We start from the raw sequence: 19,892 nt of genomic DNA on the forward strand, positions 1-19,892 counted from the left end.
ACCACACAAGAACGTACTCATGTACCACTCAGTAGATTTTTTTTGGAGTTAGATGCAGAAGGATGGTGAATGTTGTTTCAGTTTTTACAGAGTTGAAGTTTTGCATCGGAGCAACTTGGCGATTTCATTAACCACCAGACCTGTGCAGGTCTAGACTCAGTCAGGCCTTTGAATCAATTTTAATCTTGGGGTGAGCAGGTAGAACAGTATCATATTACTACCAGCAGGCACACAGATTTCTTCCCTTCCCTGTTCCCCGTCATACCCCCTCCCCTTCCCCGACTTTTAAGGATTGGAGTTGAATGAGAGACTCTGCAAAACTGCTTTGGAAGCAAACGAAATGTCAAATGACACGTTTCTTAGAATTCCTACTGGCCTCCTAGGATTGGGTGAGAGGTTCAGGGTTTATCTGGATGTGACTGATGCCAGCACATCCATAGAGAGAGGTGGTTCCAACTTGTGAGAGATCAAAACAGGGAAGACGTGTCTTAGTCCGTCTGGTAATCCGCCTGAGAAGATCCCCCTTGCTTTCAGTCAATCCCCTTGTGTTCACTGAGTACCTGGAATATGCCAGATACTTTCTAAGGCGTGCAGATGAGGGTAGGAAGTTAGCTAAGAGCCCACTTGTCAAAGGCTTGATCTGGATGTTTTACACTTAATAGTAGACATTTTACCCTTAAGCAGTGGTAGAAACTGCCAGCTCAAGGACAGCTCTCTGGCTGTCACTTCCTTAAGTGGCTTCAGAGTCAGAATGTTTGATTGGCAGCCTAGTGTGGTGGCTGGTAGTGGACAGAGATCACCAGTTGCACTCCCAAGGGAATCGTCACCACGTGCCTCTCCGTTGGACTCCAAGCTGAAGCAGAGCCGGTGGTCATTGCAGGCCTCCAGTCCTTTTTTTTTTTGGAGGTTACTTGATAAGCCAGGATCATTCCGAGGTCTGACCTACAGTATCTAGTGAGTCTCTGGCTCTTTTTTTTGATGCCGTTCAAGACCTTGACAGATGCCTTGACAGGACCCCATCGGTACTGCTATTCCCCACCCCCGACGGGAGTTGGGAAGTAGGTGAGCCTCTGAAGAATGGGTGCTTTCTTCTCCCCGTCATCACTCTTGACAGCAAACCAGAGCAAGCATCATTTTTCAATACTTGGGCACATGGTGAAGATAGGCAGGGGCTACTGCCCTTGGGAGGATTTTGGTATCAGGCTCTCTCTTTACCGGCGTTCTGCCAAGCACACCTCTTCATCCCTCGGTAAGACATTTGAGAGATGAATATGGGAGGATCCTTCGGAAGGGAAGTCAATTCAGGACACCGGGGCTTGTTTTTTAAGACTGTGTATCTATAAACAGAGACTTCATGGCCTCAGGGCCATCTTTTAGAAAGTGAAGTTTACCTTAAATGAATCCTCAGCCCAGGAAGATGAGCTGGACTGGACTGCTTACAATCAGACTTACCCAAGTCGGATCTGTAACCGTGAGTTAGGCCTCTGACCCCAGGGGCAAAAAGGAGCATTGGTACACTCGTCATTAAAAAAAAAAAAAAAGTGCCCCGAGGGAAAGAGATTTGAGACAGGCCATCTCCCCGTGGTACCCACGATGCTAGTCTCTTAGGTGAGGCACTGCTGGTTGTTATGGTGACAGGTTAAACGTTTATAGAAATAACTGTCAGAGTTACCTGTGCCTTTCGTTGGACCTAGATAAATTAGAGGCTCTGTTTCTACAGTTTACTGCTGCCCGCTTCTTTCCTGTTGAGCCTGTCACAACAGGTGAAAGAGAAACAGCAGCAAGCATGTCTTGAGTTTAGTCGTTGCCCCTCCTGTTGTTCAAAGGTGCTATTTTTAAAGGATGGTTGTAAATTGTTTTAAGGTTCAGCCAGTTATGTGTCACCAAATAAGACACACAGGCTTAGTAATGTTTGCTTATAATGTGAAATCAAAGTTTTATCTTTTCCTTCTGTTTTGGTCATACGAAGTATCTTAAACACAAGAGTTCTAGTTTGATTAAATGAACAAGAATACTATGGAAAAATATTTGACAACCGGTTGCATCTATGTGTCTGCATGTACACATATGTATGGATATATTATGTGCATAGATAAAATTATATTATCATAATATATATAATATGTAATATAGATTACCATATATATATTATTTGTATACTTGCAAATTTGTAGTAAACTATTATTTGAGGGAAACAAAGTTTGAACTTTGTTTTGATACACATTCTCTTGGAATTCAACCTGAAAATGAAAACAAATTTTAAATTTTCTCCAAAGAAATGTTTTCCATTGTCACTATCTTTCTACTTTAATAGCATTGTGATAACGTGAAAGACAAATTTGAAAAAAGTAAGATTTAGCTTTGTTTATTTATTTATTTTATGGCCACATTTGGGGCATATGGAAATCTCCAGACCAGGGATTGAATCCAGGCAGCCGCTGTGACCTATGCCATAGCCGTGGCACCACCCGAGCCTTTCACACACCGCACTGGGCTAAGAACCGAACCTGTGCCTCCACAGCCACCCACGCTGCTACAGTCAGATTCTTACCCACTGTGCCACAGCAGGAACCCCAGATTTAGTTTTAGTAATTGCTTAAAAGGAAATGGTATGATAGAATTATAGGGATGATTTTTACGTATTAAACAGCTGGTCGCCTTTTACGAGGTTAGCTTTGTTTGTTTTTGTCATTTTTCCATTTCTAGGGCCGCTTCTGTGGTATATGGAGGTTCCCAGGCTAGGGGTCGAATCAGAGCTGTAGCTGCCAGCCTACGCCAGAGCCACAGCAATGCGGGATCTGAGCCGCATCTGCAACGACATCACGGCAACGCCGGATCCTTAACCCACTGAGCAAGCACAGGGACTGAACCCGCAACCTCATGGTTCCTAGTCAGATTCGTTAACCACTGCGCCATGACGGGAACTCCCACAAGGTTAGTTTTGATAGGGATGGAGGTAAGGTGCTTTTTAGGTGAACCGGTGGCTTTGCTCAGCCCATCATGTGGACAGGGCAGCCCACTTTTGGTGATAGGTTAGATGAACCTTGGCTGTTCCAACGGACAGATTATCTGTGACAACACACCGCCGATAAAATAGCTGACAGCTGCGTTCACCTGGCAGCTTGTGCAGGCTCTGTATTCCCAGGGAGAGAAGTCACCTACACCGTGTGATGTTTCTTGAGCAAATTATATTTCCACTGCTCGTTTTCTGCGGAAGAAAGAAAGGTGAAGAAAGAGAAGGAGAAAGAAAGAAGGTTTAAAAAATAAGACCCATCTCTCTGTTTGTTTCCAATAGTCCCCGGCAGACAGATCTCAGAAGATTCATGCTGGTGATGAAGTCATTCAGGTTAATCAGCAAACTGTGGTGAGTGGATTTGTTGAGACTTCAGACTTCGTAGTTCCCTCTCGAAGTTTTAAACCATTATACTTACTTTTTTCTTTTTTTTTTTTTTCTTTTTTTTTTTTGAGGGAAGCCAGTGCCCAGGGCATAGAGAAGTTCCCAGGCCAGGGATCGAACCTGTGCCTCAGCAGTGACAATGGGGGATCCTTAACCCGCTGAGTCACCAGTGAACTCCTTTGTTTGCATTACAAAAAAAAATGTGGTTTATTTTGGTTTGAATTTTGAGCTTTTTGGGGGGCCACGCCCATGGTCTGTGGATCAAACCTGCATCACAGCAGTGACAACACCAAATCCTTATCGGCCAGCGGGACACTGCAATGCTTGCATTTTTACAAGTTGCCCATCATTTTCAGCAGCGCTGAGGTGAACAGATTTGTAGCTACGTCTTCACTCACAGCTGATTTCCTGGAGATCAGTTAGTTCATAGACTGGAGTTTTCATTATTCATGAGCGAGTCCCTTCTCCCCATTTTCTTTCTCTGAAGGTGGGCTGGCAGCTCAAAAACCTAGTGAGAAAGTTGAGAGAGAACCCGACCGGAGTTGTGTTGCTGCTGAAGAAGCGCCCCACGAGTTCCTTCAACTTTACTCCTGCTCCCCTGAAAAACCTACGCTGGCGGCCGCCTCTGGTGCAGGTACCGTTCCTGGTTGGAAGCCTTCCTCCGGCATCAGTGCAGGAACAGGGTCCAGCATCTGACTTGTCCCCCCAAAGAAAGATACCAGCCTGAAGGTCATTGGCTTCCGGGACTGTGTCTGGATAATGACCCTGTATTCCTCCTTAGGAAAATAGACCTGCTGCATTTGCACTAATCCAGATGGCAGCCACTAGCTACCTGTGGCTCTGTCCGTAATTACAATGAAAAGCTTCAGCCCCTCCGTCTCCACCAGCCACATTGCAGGAGCTTGGTATGGCCACCTGTGGCCACTGGTTGCCATTTCTGCAGGTTTCTTCTGGTCCCTTTCCTCTGTCACTTCAAAGACAGGCTCACATAAAGGGGTCCACGTGGGGCTGAGGTCTCAGCCCCAGTTTATCAAGGCGGGGGAGGGACTGAGGAAGGACACCCCCTCCCCAACCTCAGTGGGGAGCTGTGTCCCTCCTTTGTTTAGATTTGGCAGTCTTGGGTGACCATAAAAAGCAGACCAGCCTTTAGGGAGTTTTATTGTTTAAATTCTGTACAAACCATTCACTTCTTAGTGCCTACACCGGGTGGGCCATGCCCCCTGACCAGCCCTCTCCTTATGTCATTGGTCCTTAGTGTTTAATTCCTAAACCATGCATGAAAAGCAGTCCCATTTTAATGCCCTTTTGTAAGATTGAGATTGCCGTTAATATGCAACTGTTTCTGAGTTTATTGTATATCTTCAAATGGAAGGGGCAGCAGTAGTCTCAAGCCCTCACTTTGGATACTTTGTGATGCATAGAGCACTGGAAATGTGTGTGTGTGTGTGTTGTGTACCTTAGAGGTGTGACAGGGACAGAAAAATAAATAACAGGATGTGGAGGGTGGAGCTAGGAGGGGCACGTAACTGAAGTCACTTCTTAAATAATAGGGGCGCATATCACTCACACCCCAGCTGCCTCTGTTTGCATCACCCACTATAAGGAGCAGCATCTTTCAATAGTTGTGGAATCCTCAGAATGTGTCACTTAACGTCCTGGAGGTCTGCCTGCATCGTTGGTGGTTAATGAGTGCTTGCTGCCCGCCAGCTCTGCCAGCTCCTTGGTGCACAGGGGTAAATGGTGGGTTCTGAAGACGTGGGCAGTGGGCATGGACTGGTAGGTGAAGGTGCCTCTTCCTGAGGAGGTGGGTGCACTTTGGAGCCTGGCAAACTAAGTGGGCTTTGGTAGGCAGATGAGAGATGGTGTGACGGAGGAGTTGACTGCAGTTCTGTCTTTCTTTCTTTTTTAATTACTACTTTTTTTAAACCGAAGTGTGGTTGACTTATAGTGCTTCAGTATACAGCAAGGTGATTCAGTTATACACACGTGCGTGTGCACACACACACAAACATGCCCACAAATCATGGATATGCCTTCCTCGGGGAAGGTTTCCTCGAAGTAGAGTGTGTGACATTCTCCTGAAAGCCATTGAGGGCACGTGCTTCAGTAAAACTTGTAAAGGAGGAAGGGAGGCAGCATCAGTGGGGCCGGGGGAGCCAGCAAGCTGCTGTCTCCAGTAGAGTCGAGTCTTGGCCTGCTCCAGGGGTGTAACTCCACGGTGATGGGCTTGTGGTAGCTGCACTCAGGGTTGGCAGCCGTCAGCGGAGGTCAGTTCTCCAGAGAAGGAGGCAGCTTCTGGGCTCACTGGCCACGGTAGGTGGGCACCACAGCCCTCCTGCAAGAATGAGTAGGACACACTCTCCAGGACAGAGGGCTGGAGAGAAAGCTGGACTAGTGGGCTGAGCTGAACGGGTGGGTCTAGAGTCCCAGGCTAAGGAGCATGGACCTCACCCCACAGGGTCACTTTGTCAACAGGGTGACAGTTGATTTTTACAATAATATCTGTGTTGATGTGCTTAGGGCCACTGAAACAAAGCGCACCCACTGAGAGGCTGAAACAAAAACTGAGTCCCTCAAAAGTCTGGTGGCTGAATGTCTAAGATCAAGGTGTTAATGGGGCCGGCATCTTCTGAGGTCTCTCTGCTTGGCTTGCAGACGGCCGTCTTCTCCCCGTGTCCTCCCGTGGTCTTTCCTCTGTGTGTCTGTGTCCTGATCTCCTCTTCTTATGGGGTCACCAGTCAGACTGGATTAGGCCCCCCCTGCCATATGACCTCATTTTAAATAAACTAAAGGTATTCTCTCCAAGTGCAACCACATTCTAGGGGTTAGGGGACATGATTTAGCCCATGGCACCATCTAAGCACAAGAAACCCCAGGTGGGAGGGGTTGCATGTCTAGATGACTGGGGATGTGGTTCTGGCAAGGCTGGGACAGGGGGGATTCTAGTGAAATGCAAGAGGCCATTTGGAAGAAGCATTAGGAGGACTCACAAAGCAGCACAGCAGAGTGGACAGGAAGGGGCTCCCGAGTTGAACTCCTGGAGTTCAAATCCCACTTCCGCCACATCTTCGCCACGGGAGCTCAGATAAGAATGTTTTACTATTTCTAAACTTCACTCCTAATTATTCGTGTTGACCCTTAGAAAAAGCTTTGACACAGGGTGAGGAGGGCAGGCAAGGCATGGGAGAAGCAGATGTGACAGTGAATCTGGATGGTGATACCAGTGATGGAAATTAGAAGGGCAGTAAAGAGCGAGCTATCTGGGAGGCAGAGATGACAGGTCTTCCGACCCTCACTGAATTTGAAGTGATACAGGAGAATTCAGGTGGATGTGTTCAGAAGGGAAGTCAAAAGTACTTCTAATTATTAATAACAAGAGTTATTCCTTGTCCTGAAAATTCATTTAAGAAGAGATATGCCTATTTTCCCCTGGTTTTGTCTACTTTCCTGCCAGCTCCACTGTGCAGTTGGGGGAAGAGGTGCTGGTGAGGAGTGAGACACTTAGCTTTGCTTCCAACCCAGGGAGAGAACAACCATCAAAATGCAGAGGCAGGTGTACAGTTTAGCTACTATGTGTCCTGGTGATTCATCGAGAATGTTTTCAGAACATGGACTCTGGTAGACCAGTACTCCGTGCACTTTCTCAGCCCCCACACAGGGTGTTGCCATGTGTGTCACTCTCTGGCAATCTGCGTGGCTGGGTGCCCACCTCTGCTGGGAGGGACCTTCTTTAGTTCTTTTTTTTTTTTGTCTTTTGTCTTTTTGCCTTTTTGTTGTTGTTGTTGCTATTTCTTGGGCCGCTCTCGCGGCATATGGAGGTTCCCAGGCTAGGGGTTGAATCGGAGCTGTAGCCACCAGCCTACGCCAGAGCCACAGCAACGCGGGATCCGAGCCGCGTCTGCAACCTACACCACAGCTCACGGCAACGCCGGATCGTTAACCCACTGAGCAAGGGCAGGGACCGAACCCGCAACCTCATGGTTCCTAGTCGGATTCGTTAACCACTGCGCCACGATGGGAACTCCGCTTCTTTAGTTCTTGTCAACACCATTGGTTTTGTCCCGGGAAAGATGGTCATTGCGCTGTTTTTAAGCCACAATCCTGGTAAACGAGGGCTGTTGATTCAGAAATTGGTGTTGGAGTTTTCAGAAAGTGCCGGTTCTGTGGAGATGCTCCAGATTTCTTCACTTCTACTACAGGGAGGCCCTGGGTTCTGGCCCCATGTTTGCAGATGTGCAAGATTAATAGGACACGATGCGAATCAATTATGTAGTGAGGAGAGTCTCCAGGCTGTGTGTGAGGGGCTGGCATACAGGGTATGGGGATTATGCTCTGGGGAGACTGGAGACTCAGCCCCCGTTTCCTTGTGCCTCCGGGTTGCTCCCCCAAAATGGGGCTGTCACTCTGAGCGCTGGCCACTCCTGTCCTCCCGACCCTTAGGCTCTAGTTCACACTCTCACTTCTGGGATTTACGGGGTCTTCTGTCAGTCCCCGCCTGGACGGGAGAGGGCTTAGGTGTCTCCCCAGAGCCAGCACAGTCCTCACTGCCCCCCAGTGGCCTTCACCAGCTGCCTGGGTGCCTTGACTCAGATTTCCCTGCTGATCTTTACCAACCAGAAAAGGCTGATCCACTCTATCCACTCCTCTGTCCATGGACATTTAGGTGGCTGCCATGTCTTGGCTACTGTATCTAGTGCTGCAGTGAACATTGAGGTGCACGTATCTTTTTGACTCATGGTTTTCTCTGGATAGATGCCCAGGAGTGGGACTGCTGGATGAAGAAAATGTGGTACATATATGCAGTGGAATATTAACTCAGCCATAAAAAGAATGAAATAATGGCATTTGCAGCAACATGGATGGACCTAGAAATTATCATACTAAATGGAGTTAGTCAGACAGTGAGAGGCAAACATCATATGCTATCATTTATATGTGGAATCTAAAAAAAGGATACAAATGAACTTTTTTTCAAAACAGAAACAGACTCACGTCATAGACTTTGAAAATATTATGGTTACCAGAGGGGACAGGTGTTGGGTGGGGAGAAGAGGCACGGACTGGGGGTTTAGGATGGAAATATTCTAAAATTAGGTTGACGATGGGTGTACAGCTATAAATATAATAAAATTCCTTGAATTGAAAAAAGAAAAGGCTGGTTGTCACTGTCAGATTGTAGATGAGATAGCACTGAAGGGCTTACACAGCTTTTAAAAAAATAGGTCCTCTGAGACGAATAATATAATTAAAGTGAAGTCGTATGGATTTTAATTTTAAAAATTAACTTGTGTGTAAGTGTATATGTGTCTAATACTAAATTAAACAGCACGAGATTGTGTACTTACTATGTGACAAGCCATGCGCTAAGCCCATGACATGCATGATGTCACTTAAGTCTCACAGCCACCCTGTGTTGCCACTCTTCCTTGTCCCTGTTTTTTCCCATTCTGTAGATGAGGCACAGAGAAGTTGAGTGATTTTCCCAGAGATACACAGCTAACGAGAGGTATAACCAGGATTGCACCCAGACCTTCTGAATCCTGAGCCTACCCTCCTAGGCAGTGGTAGGATCGTTAGTATTTTGAGTGAACTGACTCATTCCGTCCTCACTGCAGCCTGATGTGAGAGGCGTTGTCAGCCTGCCTGTTTCTCAGAGGAAGAAACTGAGGCAGGGGTGTTTAAATGATTTGCTCAGAGCTAGAATTCAAACCTGCCTGGTACTTGGTTCCCAGGCGTCTGCTTCTCACTATGCACCTAGACTTTCAAAACTCTCGATAAATGATGTGTGTGTATGTGTATATACACAGATTGTATATATGATGTGTGTACATACACACACATACATATAAAACAATATTAGCCCATACAAAATGAAATAATACCATTTGCAGCAACATAGATGAATCGAGAGATTATCATATTAAGTCAGGCAAAGACAAACATATGATATGGTTTATATGTGGACTCTTAAAAAAATGATACAAGTGAACTTATTTACAAAACAGAAACAGACTTACAGATGCAGAAAATGAACTTATGGTTTCCAAAGGGGAAGGGGGAGGGATGAATTAGGAGTTGGGGGTTAACAGATATACACTATTCTCTATAAAGTCGATAAATAACAAGGACCCACTGTAGAGCGCAGGGAACTCTGTCAATATTCTCTAATAACCTATATGGGAAAAGAATTGGAAAAGAATGGATATATATGTATGTATCTGAATCACTTTGCTATACACCTGAAACTAACACAGCCTTGTAAATCAACTATATTAAAAAAACACTTGGTAAATTTTGAGGGTCTCAGGGAAGCATACGCATGGAATGTTGCTAGTAGCTGCAGACACACACCACTCTGGGGCTGGTGTTGGTTTTGGGGAGAACGATCTCCAAGTTAACCTCCCGGCGTCTGCACTTGCCCCCCTTCAGACCTCACCTCTGCCCACGACCACCCAGTCTCCAGACAGCACTATGGACGCCTCGCTGAAGAAGGAGAAGCCGGCCATCCTGGATCTTTACATCCCTCCTCCTCCGGCCATTCCCTACTCGCCCCGGTACGTCGGTGCCTGTTTTCGTGGTGTGCACGTCTCCTGTGTGTGGAGATTCTAGTGGGGGTGGGAGGACCTCGGGCAAATCGAGAGGAGAGGTTCCTGAACTCCCGGGTGATGGGGCTGAGTTTTGAATCCGCTGTCAACACCTGTCATCCTGGGGTGGGGGAGCCAGACGGCTGGTGGGGAGGGGGCTTCTTACAGCGTGTGGTCTTGGGAAGGCATTGTTTTGCTTCCTTGCTGGGCATCGGCAGGTACCTGAAGGGGGTCCCTGAAGCTTAAGTTTCATGAGGTACATGGTAAATTCATCCCTGGGGCAGAAGGTAATGAGTATTTCTGAGATGAATTAAGGTTGCAGTTGTACTTTGCTGAGAGAGATGTGTTCTTTGTAGGACTTAAAAAAACGTGTGGGAGTTCCCATCGTGGCTCAATGGTTAACGAATCCAGCTAGGAACCATGAGGTTGCAGGTTCGATCCCTGGCCTTGCTCAGTGGGTTAAGGATCTGGCGTTGCCTTGAGCTGTGGTGTAGATTGCAGACGTGGCTTGGATCCTGAGTTGCTGTGGCTCTGGCGTAGGTCGGTGGCTACAGCTTCAATTAGACCCCTGGCCTGGGAACCTCCATATGCCATGGGAGCACCCCTAGAAAAGGCAAAAAGACAAAAAAAAAAAAGTGTAGATGGGCTATATTTGCGTGTGCATATGTGTTTATGTGTATGTATCTATTATAAATTCTTAAAGATCATTGCTTTCTTAACGGCTCTCTTAAATGTCCATGGTGAACTGAAGATAGTCGTGCTAGATGTTACAAAGGGTGTGATTAAGGATGAAATATAGGCTTATTCCTATCATCTTACATGGTTACCTATGCTGGTAAAATGAGAGAATCTGACTTGTTTATTCAACATTAATTTACTGAGAGTGGGGACTCAGTTATCATCTTATGCAAAACAGATGTAGATCTTGCCCCCAGAGAACTGCCAGTGTTTTAGTTGCCTGTTCAAGAATAAATTGAGAAAAATGTAATCATGATGTAATACTTCATAAGACAAAGTGTGGGCTGAACTTGTAGTGAGGTTTCAGTTTATATTGGAGTTTTTTGTTTGCTTTTGTTTGGAGCGGAACTCTTTGCTTCTGTTGTGTTTCTCTTCTGGGCAGAGAGAAGGGTTCGTGTCATTTTCCTCTTCTTTGAGTCTTGGTTTGCCCCGAACTTATCACAGCAGGTAGAGCAGTGACCTCGGTAATAGGGGAGTTCCGGTCGCTGGACAGACTCCTTCCTGTACTCACAGATCCGTCGTGCGGTTGCGATGTCTTAAGGGTGTTTAAAACTTCAAGGAGTTATTGCCTTTGCACATGGAGCGCAGAGGGGCCACTGATGACCAGCGTGTGGATGCTTCTATCACACACTGCTGTGCCAGCTTCCCTAATCCTGGATGCACTTGTCTGGGTCACAGGAGCTGCGGCAAAAAAAAAAAAAAAATAAGTACATAGTAAGGGGGAAAGGGAACTGGGGCTTTTAATCTGTTTGGGGGAGGTACGTATGCACGCGCGCGCACACACACACACACACACACACACACATGCTATTAATGAAGGCTATTTTCCGAGCAGTGAAAAAGACACATGGTTACAGAGAACAGGTGGTAAGTCGGGAAAGCTTTGTGGATGGGGAAGTTATAGGCCAGGTTTAAAAGTACAGAAGGAGATAGAGTGGAGGGGAAAGGTATGCAGGCAGCAGACTCCCTGGGAAGACCCATAGGCAAGGCTGATCTATAGATTGTTTCTGGACTCAGCACATTCTGTATCGACCTAGTTGTTTTGCAGTGATCGCTGAGTGGGATGGACCAAATGCAAAAAAATTTAACCAGCTGGTAACCTGGACTCACCTAAAATTAATTTGAAGTTTTATTATAAATAGCTGACATTTGGAAAGGATTAAGTTGCAGTTGGAGGACCGGTTTTTGCCAGTTTCTGTCCTTCGTTCAGAGAATAGACACTTCTCATTGGTTACAATAAAGGCCCCTTTGTATTTTTTTGACATCTTTTTCAAATCTAACAACTTCCATTTACATGTCAAGTGTCTTCTTTGCTGGATCTTGGCAGAGATACTGCTCTTGGCTTGAGAAAAAAATGTTTGCTAGATCATACCTGAACTTGTGGTTTCTGTTCTAAGTAGGAGATTCAATTATAGGACAGATGGACAGGGAAACCAGAGCTAGCTTTTCAATAGTATATTTGTATCACTTAAATATATATGGGAAAAAACCTCATTTTCTCTTATTTAATAGGGTCATGGCATTTAGTCTTATTTAGTAGGATCTTCATGTATTTGAAAGGCAACTGTGATTGAAGAGTAATGCTTTTTCCTCCAGAGGAAAAGGAGGATTTTTTTTTTTTTTTTTTGCTTTTTAGGGCCGCATTGGCAGCATATGGATGTTCCCAGGCTAGGGGTGGGATCCGAGCTGGAGCTGCTGACCTATGCCACAGCCCGGGCCACGCCAGATCCTTAACCCACTGAATGAGGCCAGGGATTGAACTTGCATCCTCATGCATACTAGTTGGGTTCTTAACCTGCTGAGCCACAATGGGACCTCTGGAAAGGAGGATTAAATTTTCTCACTTGTCCCAAAGCAACTGACAAGTTTTTGCACAGCAAAAGAAACCAAAAAGAAAGCAAAAAGACGACTTACAGAATGGGAGAAAATAGTTTCCAATGATGCAACTGACAAGGGCTTAATCTCTAAAATATACAAACAACTTATACAACTCAACAACAAAAAAGCCAACAACCCAATTGAAAAATGGGCCAAAGACCTGAATAGACATTTTTCCAAGGAAGATATACAGATGGCCAGCAAGCACATGAAAAAATGCTCATCATCACTGATTATTAGAGAAATGTAAACCAAAACTACCACGAGATACCATCTCACACCAGTCAGAATGGCCGTCATTCGTAAGTCCACAAATAACAAATGCTGGAGGGGGTGTGGAGAAAAGGGAACCCTCCTGCACTGTTGGTGGGAATGGAAGCTGGTACAACCACTGTGAACAGTATGGAGGTACCTTAGAAATCTATACATAGAACTACCATATGATCCAGCAGTCCCACTTTTGGGCATATATCCAGACAAAACTTTCCTTAAAAAAGACACATGCGCCCTCATGTTCATAGCAGTTCTATTCACAATAGCCAAGACATGGAAACAACCCAAATGTCCATCAGCAGATGATTGGATCAGGAAGATGTGGTATATATACACAATGGAATACTACTCAACCATAAAAAAGAAGGAAATAATGCCATTTGCAGCAACATGGATGGAACTAGAGATTCCTATACTGAGTGAAATAAGTCAGAAAGAGAAAGACAAATACCATATGATATCACTTATATCTGGAACCTAATATACAGCACAAATGAACCTTTCCACAGAAAAGAAAATCATGGACTTGGAAAATAGATTTGTGGTTGCCAAGGGGGAGAGAGAGGGAGTGGGATGGACTGGGAGCTTGGGGTTAATAGATGCAGACTATTGCCTTTGGAATGGATTAGCAATGAGATCCTGCTGTGTAGCACTGGGAACTATGTCTAATCACTCATGATGGAGCAGGAAAATGTGAGAAAAAAGAATGTATACATGTATGTGTAACTGGGTCAACATTCTTACAGTAAAAAAAAAATAATGTATCGGGAAAATAAAAAAAATAGCACAAAAAAGTAAAAAATAAATTTTCTCACTTGTGCTAGAAGTAGTGTGTCTCCTATGCTTCTTTGGTGTGAGAGGGTCTTTGTAAGCAATTTAATTCTTGCTCTGTCTTGCAGGGAGGAGAACGGGAGTGCTGGTTATGGAGGAGTCAGCAAGTGTAAACAGCCACTGCCTGGTCCTAAGGGATCCGAGTCCCCCAATTCCTTCCTGGATCAGGAAAGCCGGAGACGGAGATTTACTATCGCTGATTCTGATCAGTTGCCTGGGTATTCGGTGGAAACCAATGTTCTGCCCACAAAAATGAGAGAGAAAACACCATCTTACGGTACGTTGCTGAGTGTGTGTTTTCTCTCTTCCTCTCCCCTCTCCCAATTTGGAACCTTTGGGTGAATTTGGCAGACTTGGAGGGTCATCCAAAGACAACATCAACCTCTCTGAAATTTTAAGTATGAGACCTTTATTCATCTCTCTAAAGCAAAGGCTTGTTGAGTCATTACACTGCCTGGCATCAAAGCCCAGGGGGTTGAGATCATGTTACAATTTTAACTTTCCATGCCCGCATTTGAACTTGGAGTTGCTTTCTTTGCTCTGTGGACCCAGAGACTCAAGTTCAGCTTCTTCTGGCCTAATTGATTGCTTGCTATGGAAAGACACTGCTTTAAAACACTTTCCTTATTTGGAACTATGTTATTGGTTATGTGGAAGCGTTTGTGACAATGGGGTCGGGGAGGGAGTTGAAGTCTGGATAAAGGGAAGGGGTCTGTCAAGTCCAAAAACTCTGCCGACTTTTCCTTTTGCTTCCTCTTCTGCTGAAGGCAAGCCCCGGCCTTTGTCCATGCCTGCGGACGCCAGCTGGATGGGGATTGTGGACCCTTTTGCCAGGCCTCGAGGTCATGGGAGGAAAGGTAAGTTGAATTTAGGCGCAAACTGAAAAGCACCAGACCTGGAGTCAAAAGCCCAGGCCCCCATTTCAGCCCTAGTCCTAAGTGAGTTCTAATGACTGGAGCAGGGACTTGGCCGGAATCTCACCCGAGCTACAGCATCGGGGGTGCCGAAGGCCTCTGAGGTCCTGCCTGTGTCCAGAATGGCAGAATTATATACGCGTAGCTGTAAAGCTCCTGATCGGTATTGTGTGGCTTCCAAAGGCTGTAGACATCGATGGCCCAGTTTCTAAACAAGTAGAAACACCTTATTCCTTAAACCGTCTCACCTGTATGTTATGACTATTATTATTGGAGTCTTTGATTTTTTGGCAAACAACAAACATGGCTTTTTTTTTTTTTTTTTCTCCCCACTCCTTCTTGTACCTACAATTAGCAAAGAAACTTGTGTTTAATTAACCCCGTAATCAAAGTTACTGGTGATGACACTAGTCTTGAGGGAAATCTTGATAAATCTCTTATTTGGGGCCTGATTACATTTGATGGTCAGCACTGCAGGACACTGCTCTTGCAATGTCAGTGTGGAGAGCTGGTGCAAAGTTGAGTACAGGAGGCCTTAGAGAGTAAAAGGAGGGAGAAAAAAGCCCAGCTTCCAAAGTGTTCTACCCCTGGCATTTCCCCGGGGTTTGGTAAATGTCACCTAAGTACCTGACTCACCTGGAGTACATTAAATTGGAAAAGCCGGAAGGTGCCTTCTCAGGTCCAGCACTCCCTTCGTTGACTCGAAAAATCTTTGGAGCAGTCAGCAGGGGGCAGGGCAGTCCTTTGTTTAGATGCAGAAATGGCCACATCTTCATTGCCGTTCTTTTTAACCTTGAAAGCCCTTGATTTAGCCTCTTATTTCTTTTAATATTGAGATATGGGGAGTAGGGTGGGAAGCAGAAGGTCGGGAGAGTGGACAGATCCTTGACCCCTGACCCACTTCCACATTTTTCAGATGTGGTCGTCTTAGAAAAAAAGGTATCCGCATAATGACACTTAAAAAAAAAAAAAAAAAGAAGAAGCTTTTTTGAGTGACAACTCACAGAACCGCAAAGCTCACCTCGTTAAAATGTGCAATTCGGTATTTTATTTATTTATTTTTTTTACTATAGTCGTAGAGTTATACTAATTCCAGAATATTTTATCACCTCAAAAAGATACCCCTTTAAGCTGTCATTCCTCGTTGCCTCCTATTTCAGCTCCTGGCAACCCACACTCTACCTTCTGTCTTTGGATTTTATTTATTTATTTATTTATTTTTGTCTTTTTAGGGCCGCACCTGTGGCATATGGAAGTTCCCAGGCTAGGGGTCAAATCGGAGCAGCAGCTGCCGGCCTACACCGCAGCCACATCAACGCAGGATCCGAGCTGCATCTGCGACCTACACCACAGCTCATGGCAACCTGGATCCTTAACCTACTGAGTGAGGCCAGGGATCGAACCCGCATCCTCATGGATACTCGTTGGGTTCAAAACCCACTGGGCCACGACAGGAACTCTCCTGTCTTTGGATTTATCTATTAATAAACTCCTAGAAAATGTGGCTTTTTGACGATGGGAACTTTTAAAAAGTTGCTTTCCCCTTCGGTTCCAAAAGCAAAACAAATACGTTGAACAACATCAAGAAGGTACAAGAAAATTCATCTGTCGTCTGCTCCCCCAGCCTAGAAGTAATCCCTCTGAATGTTTTGTGTATCTTCTAGTTGTTCCTATATTTATATATTATACACTTAGGAAAAAATGTGCAAAATGGAATAGCTAGGTGTTCAGGAAGACAGCAAAAGGGGTTGCTAGGTGTTCAGGAAGACAGCGTAAAGGGGTTGTGTTTAGAACAGGTGCATTTTTGGTAACAGCTGCATTGCTAATCCATCTCATGGCTCTAGCACCTCTTGGTTCAGTCTGCTCTTGTTGGACCTTTAGGTTATTTCTGTTTCTTTCCCCGGTTGTAAATAATACTTCAAGAAGCATCTCGCATGTATGATGGTCTTCAAACATTATCAGCAGTGGAATTTCTAGGTCAAAGGAATTCCCCATGAGAGTACTTGCAGTTTAGGTTTTTATTCAGTTTTTTACCCACGCCTTGCATCCCAGGGGGTCTACAGGTACTTAGGATGGGATCATTCTTCCTTTTCCGGAAATGCCTCAAGCCTTTCCGAGCATTAAAATCTTTGAACCCCACCCATTAGAGGTGAGGCGTGTCTGCCCTGCATTAAGGGTGACAACCTAAGGCATCTTCCTAATGTTTCCGAGGCAGGGGTGCATCTGGGATAAGAACCACTCTTCCCAAAGCCCGGGCTCTGTGCTGCAAGCATCCAGAAAGGACAGGTGTGAAGGAGTGACGCAATTATCAGGCTTCCTCTCTCTCTCTCTTTTATTTTAAGCGAAGTTATTTTACAGAGTTAAAAAGTGTAGGCTCTGATTCTGCTCTGCTCTTGTGTTACCTCTCAGGTGGGAGAGCAGCCTGGAGCCTGGACTTGTTTCTGCTTTCTCACTACCCAGTGAGAATGGATGGGATGGGCCTGGCTGCCTGGGAGGCCTGGTAGCTCATCCTGGGTGTGGGGCGGGAGGGGTGGTGGTGCTGCTTTCAGAGGCAGGGGACGGCTGAACAGGTTGCAGCCCGCCGAGGATGGGTGTTTTAAAGACTGCTTGTGGGCTTTGTCTGCGAACAGGTGAAGATGCTCTTTGCCGGTATTTCAGTAATGAGCGGATCCCGCCCATCATCGAAGAAAGCTCGGCGCCCCCGTACCGCTTCTCCAGGCCCCCCACGGAGAGGCAGCTGGTCCGCGGCGCAGACTACATCCGAGGCAGCAGGTGCTACCTCAGTTCGGATCTGCACAGCAGCGCCACGATTCCGTTCCAGGAGGAAGGGACCAAAAAGAAAGCTGGGCCCTCGGCAGCCAGGTCCTCTTCCGCTGAACCGTCCCTGTTGGTCAGCTGGTTTACCCGCCTGAAACTTTTGACTCACTGAGCCCTGCACTCCCTGGCTTCTCCCCGTTTCCTGTCACCAAGTGCCTTGCTTCCTCGGTTGACAACCTGTTCTGATTTTCATCCGCAGTATTATGTAGCGACTTTGTGCAATTCCGTGGGGTTTTTTTTGGTTTTGTTTTGTTGTTGTTGTTGTTTTAACATCGTGTACTGCCCTTCTGGGAATTTTGAAGTCATTGGATGGGAACAAATCCAGAGGATCTTAGGTGAGGCTTGTGGAGACTGAAGGAGAAGAATGATTCAAGTCTGATTTTTTTTTTCTTTTTTTTTTTTTTTTTTGCTTTCTTGAGAGTCAGAATATGGAGACATGCTCTATAAACCGGAGCCTCAGCCAGGAATGTTGTGGTCGTTATGAGGAACTGGGCCGTTTTTCATTTTGGGGTGGGGCTGAAATGGGTGGCCCCTGTCACACTGATGTGTTGGGTTTTGGTCCAACTTCTTCACCTGAAAAAGCCAGCGGAGAAAACGTTTTTGTTTTGATTTTTCAAGCTACATACCATATGTGTACGTGTAGCGGCTCTGACTTTGAAATAACACTTGTCAAGGGGCTGATGCTCTTTCAGAGCGGAGAGTCAAGTGTAGGCCTGTTACACTTGGTTAATATCCTTTTCATAACAATCTCCGTGGAGGTCAAGTCACACAAAAACATGTGAAACTATTTCGATAGGGCTCCCTACCCACAAAGAAGTTTATGGTTATTTGAGAGAGGTGGCCTCGTTGTTATGTATTATTGTCTTTAAGGGAAAAAGAAGCTATACGATTTGCTGACGGCCAAAGCATCATTCAGAAAAATGAAACAACTTATGTTTAGAAGAGAGACGTTGGTTTGTGTTTTGACCTGTTCAATGACTATCTTCCGGAAAAGAATGGACAGTTCCTCAAAAATTATATACATTTGGCTAATTAGAAATTTCTTGGGGAAAAAAACTCACGGTCACTCACTTTCAGCTAGCATCAGGTATTTTGGAAAAGTGTGTCTGGATATTAACTCATGTTTCAACTGAATGTATGATATTTTGTTAGAATGGAAAAGTACTATCTTGTTAATTTAAATGTTTTAAATATAGTTGTATATTTTTCCTACTCTTAGTCACATGTAATTGATATATTGGTGTCTTACATGAAGCTAATGAGAAAGTGTGCAAGATGTTTTCAGGTTCACCAGTGACCACCAAGGCTATTGCCACTGTGGGCACTATTGTTAAAAAAAAAAAAAAAAAAAAAAGCAAAATAAACCCTTCCCAAGCATTTTAGGATTTCATGGATTGGAAATGGGGGCCTTGAGGGGGAGCCTGCGTAAAGCACAATTACATTCTGGGAATTTTCTGAGGTATTGAGATTCCTGGGCAGGGCTGGTACCCCTGCCTCAAAAATACCCTCCCCCTCCAATGGTCTACTTTGCGGAACTGCCCGAAATTCCACACGTTGGCGATTGCCTGGAGCAAGTAAACTCTTCCTTTTAAAAAGTGCCTTTGCGGGGTGAAGGGAACTGTCAGCCGCTCCTGTGTTAGTGGGATTGAATTCAGTCAGCCCGTTTTCCTGTCAACCAACCCCTAAGGGACCTGCAGGGAAGATGGAAGACTTGTTTCTTGCAGGATGACAGGGGGTTTGAAACCGAGGGAAGAGGAGGAATGTGTGATTCATTGGGTGCTTGTAATACAGTAGCAGGGCCGGGGGGGTGGGGGTGATAGGGTCCTGAGGACGAGGAGGGAGCTGTGGAAAGGGGGGAGCACCAGCCCTGGCCCCTTACTGTTAGCTTGGCTGGCTTGAAGCCCAGAAAATGGGGCCAAACGCTTCCTCTCACTCCCCAGATTTAGGGGCGCTTTAGCTCCCCCGAGTAATGAGTTCGGGGTCTTCGGAGGTCGTAGTTGGAGGTTCGCCCCCTTTCTGTGGAGTAAATGCCCTTTGTGAGCAAATCACCATCCTCCATATGTCACTGCTCCGCGTAAGTAACGGTGCCAGATCTGTTTTCCAGACTGTTCCCTGAAGTCCTGGGAAAGACAGAAAATGTTGGGGCTTCTCTCCTTTCAATTGCTTCATTTTTATTTTCATTTGGGGGTTTTCTCCTGAAATGTATTTGAGAAATAGATTGCCACCTAAAGGAGTTTGTAACTGTCTTTACTATTGACATGTATAATTAATAATTTAATACTAATTTCCTAGAAAGTAATGGAAATCACTTGCTCTGGTAGTAACTAGGTTTCGTGGTGGGTGTGCATGAACGTACGAAGCTGCAGAATGACCCTTTTGGACATGATCCTTCAAAAGAGATTTTTTTGAATACTACCAGACCCAGATCAACGCCTACCCCTTCTTATAACAAATATTTGA

General features: G+C 45.5%; 1 protein-coding gene across 3 annotated transcripts in view; it reads left to right on the top strand.

The window, feature by feature from the left end:
• CNKSR3 (CNKSR family member 3) overlaps positions 1–18,809 on the top strand; it is a 99,638-nt gene extending 80,829 nt beyond the window's left edge. For 2 of the 3 annotated variants that reach the window (XM_021086603.2, XM_085023442.1), the window contains 6 exons: positions 3,296–3,364; positions 3,885–4,031; positions 9,827–9,951; positions 13,770–13,978; positions 14,469–14,558; positions 17,246–18,809. In XM_021086603.2, coding sequence (XP_020942262.1) covers positions 3,296–3,364; positions 3,885–4,031; positions 9,827–9,951; positions 13,770–13,978; positions 14,469–14,558; positions 17,246–17,544 — 939 coding nt within the window. In that variant the 3' untranslated portion in view covers positions 17,545–18,809. Of the gene's footprint in view, positions 1–3,295; positions 3,365–3,884; positions 7,131–7,432; positions 8,551–9,826; positions 9,952–13,769; positions 13,979–14,468; positions 14,559–17,245 lie in introns of those variants that run through there. The other variant, XR_014844338.1, reaches the window with a different exon arrangement.
• Positions 18,810–19,892: the final 1,083 nt, after the last annotated feature.

Source organism: Sus scrofa, chromosome 1 (genome assembly GCF_054392235.1).
Source record: "Sus scrofa isolate SSC_HxYL_T2T_F1_AM1 chromosome 1, Sscrofa_HxYL_maternal_Yorkshire_Landrace_v2.0, whole genome shotgun sequence".
NCBI classification, from domain to species: Eukaryota; Metazoa; Chordata; class Mammalia; order Artiodactyla; family Suidae; genus Sus; species Sus scrofa.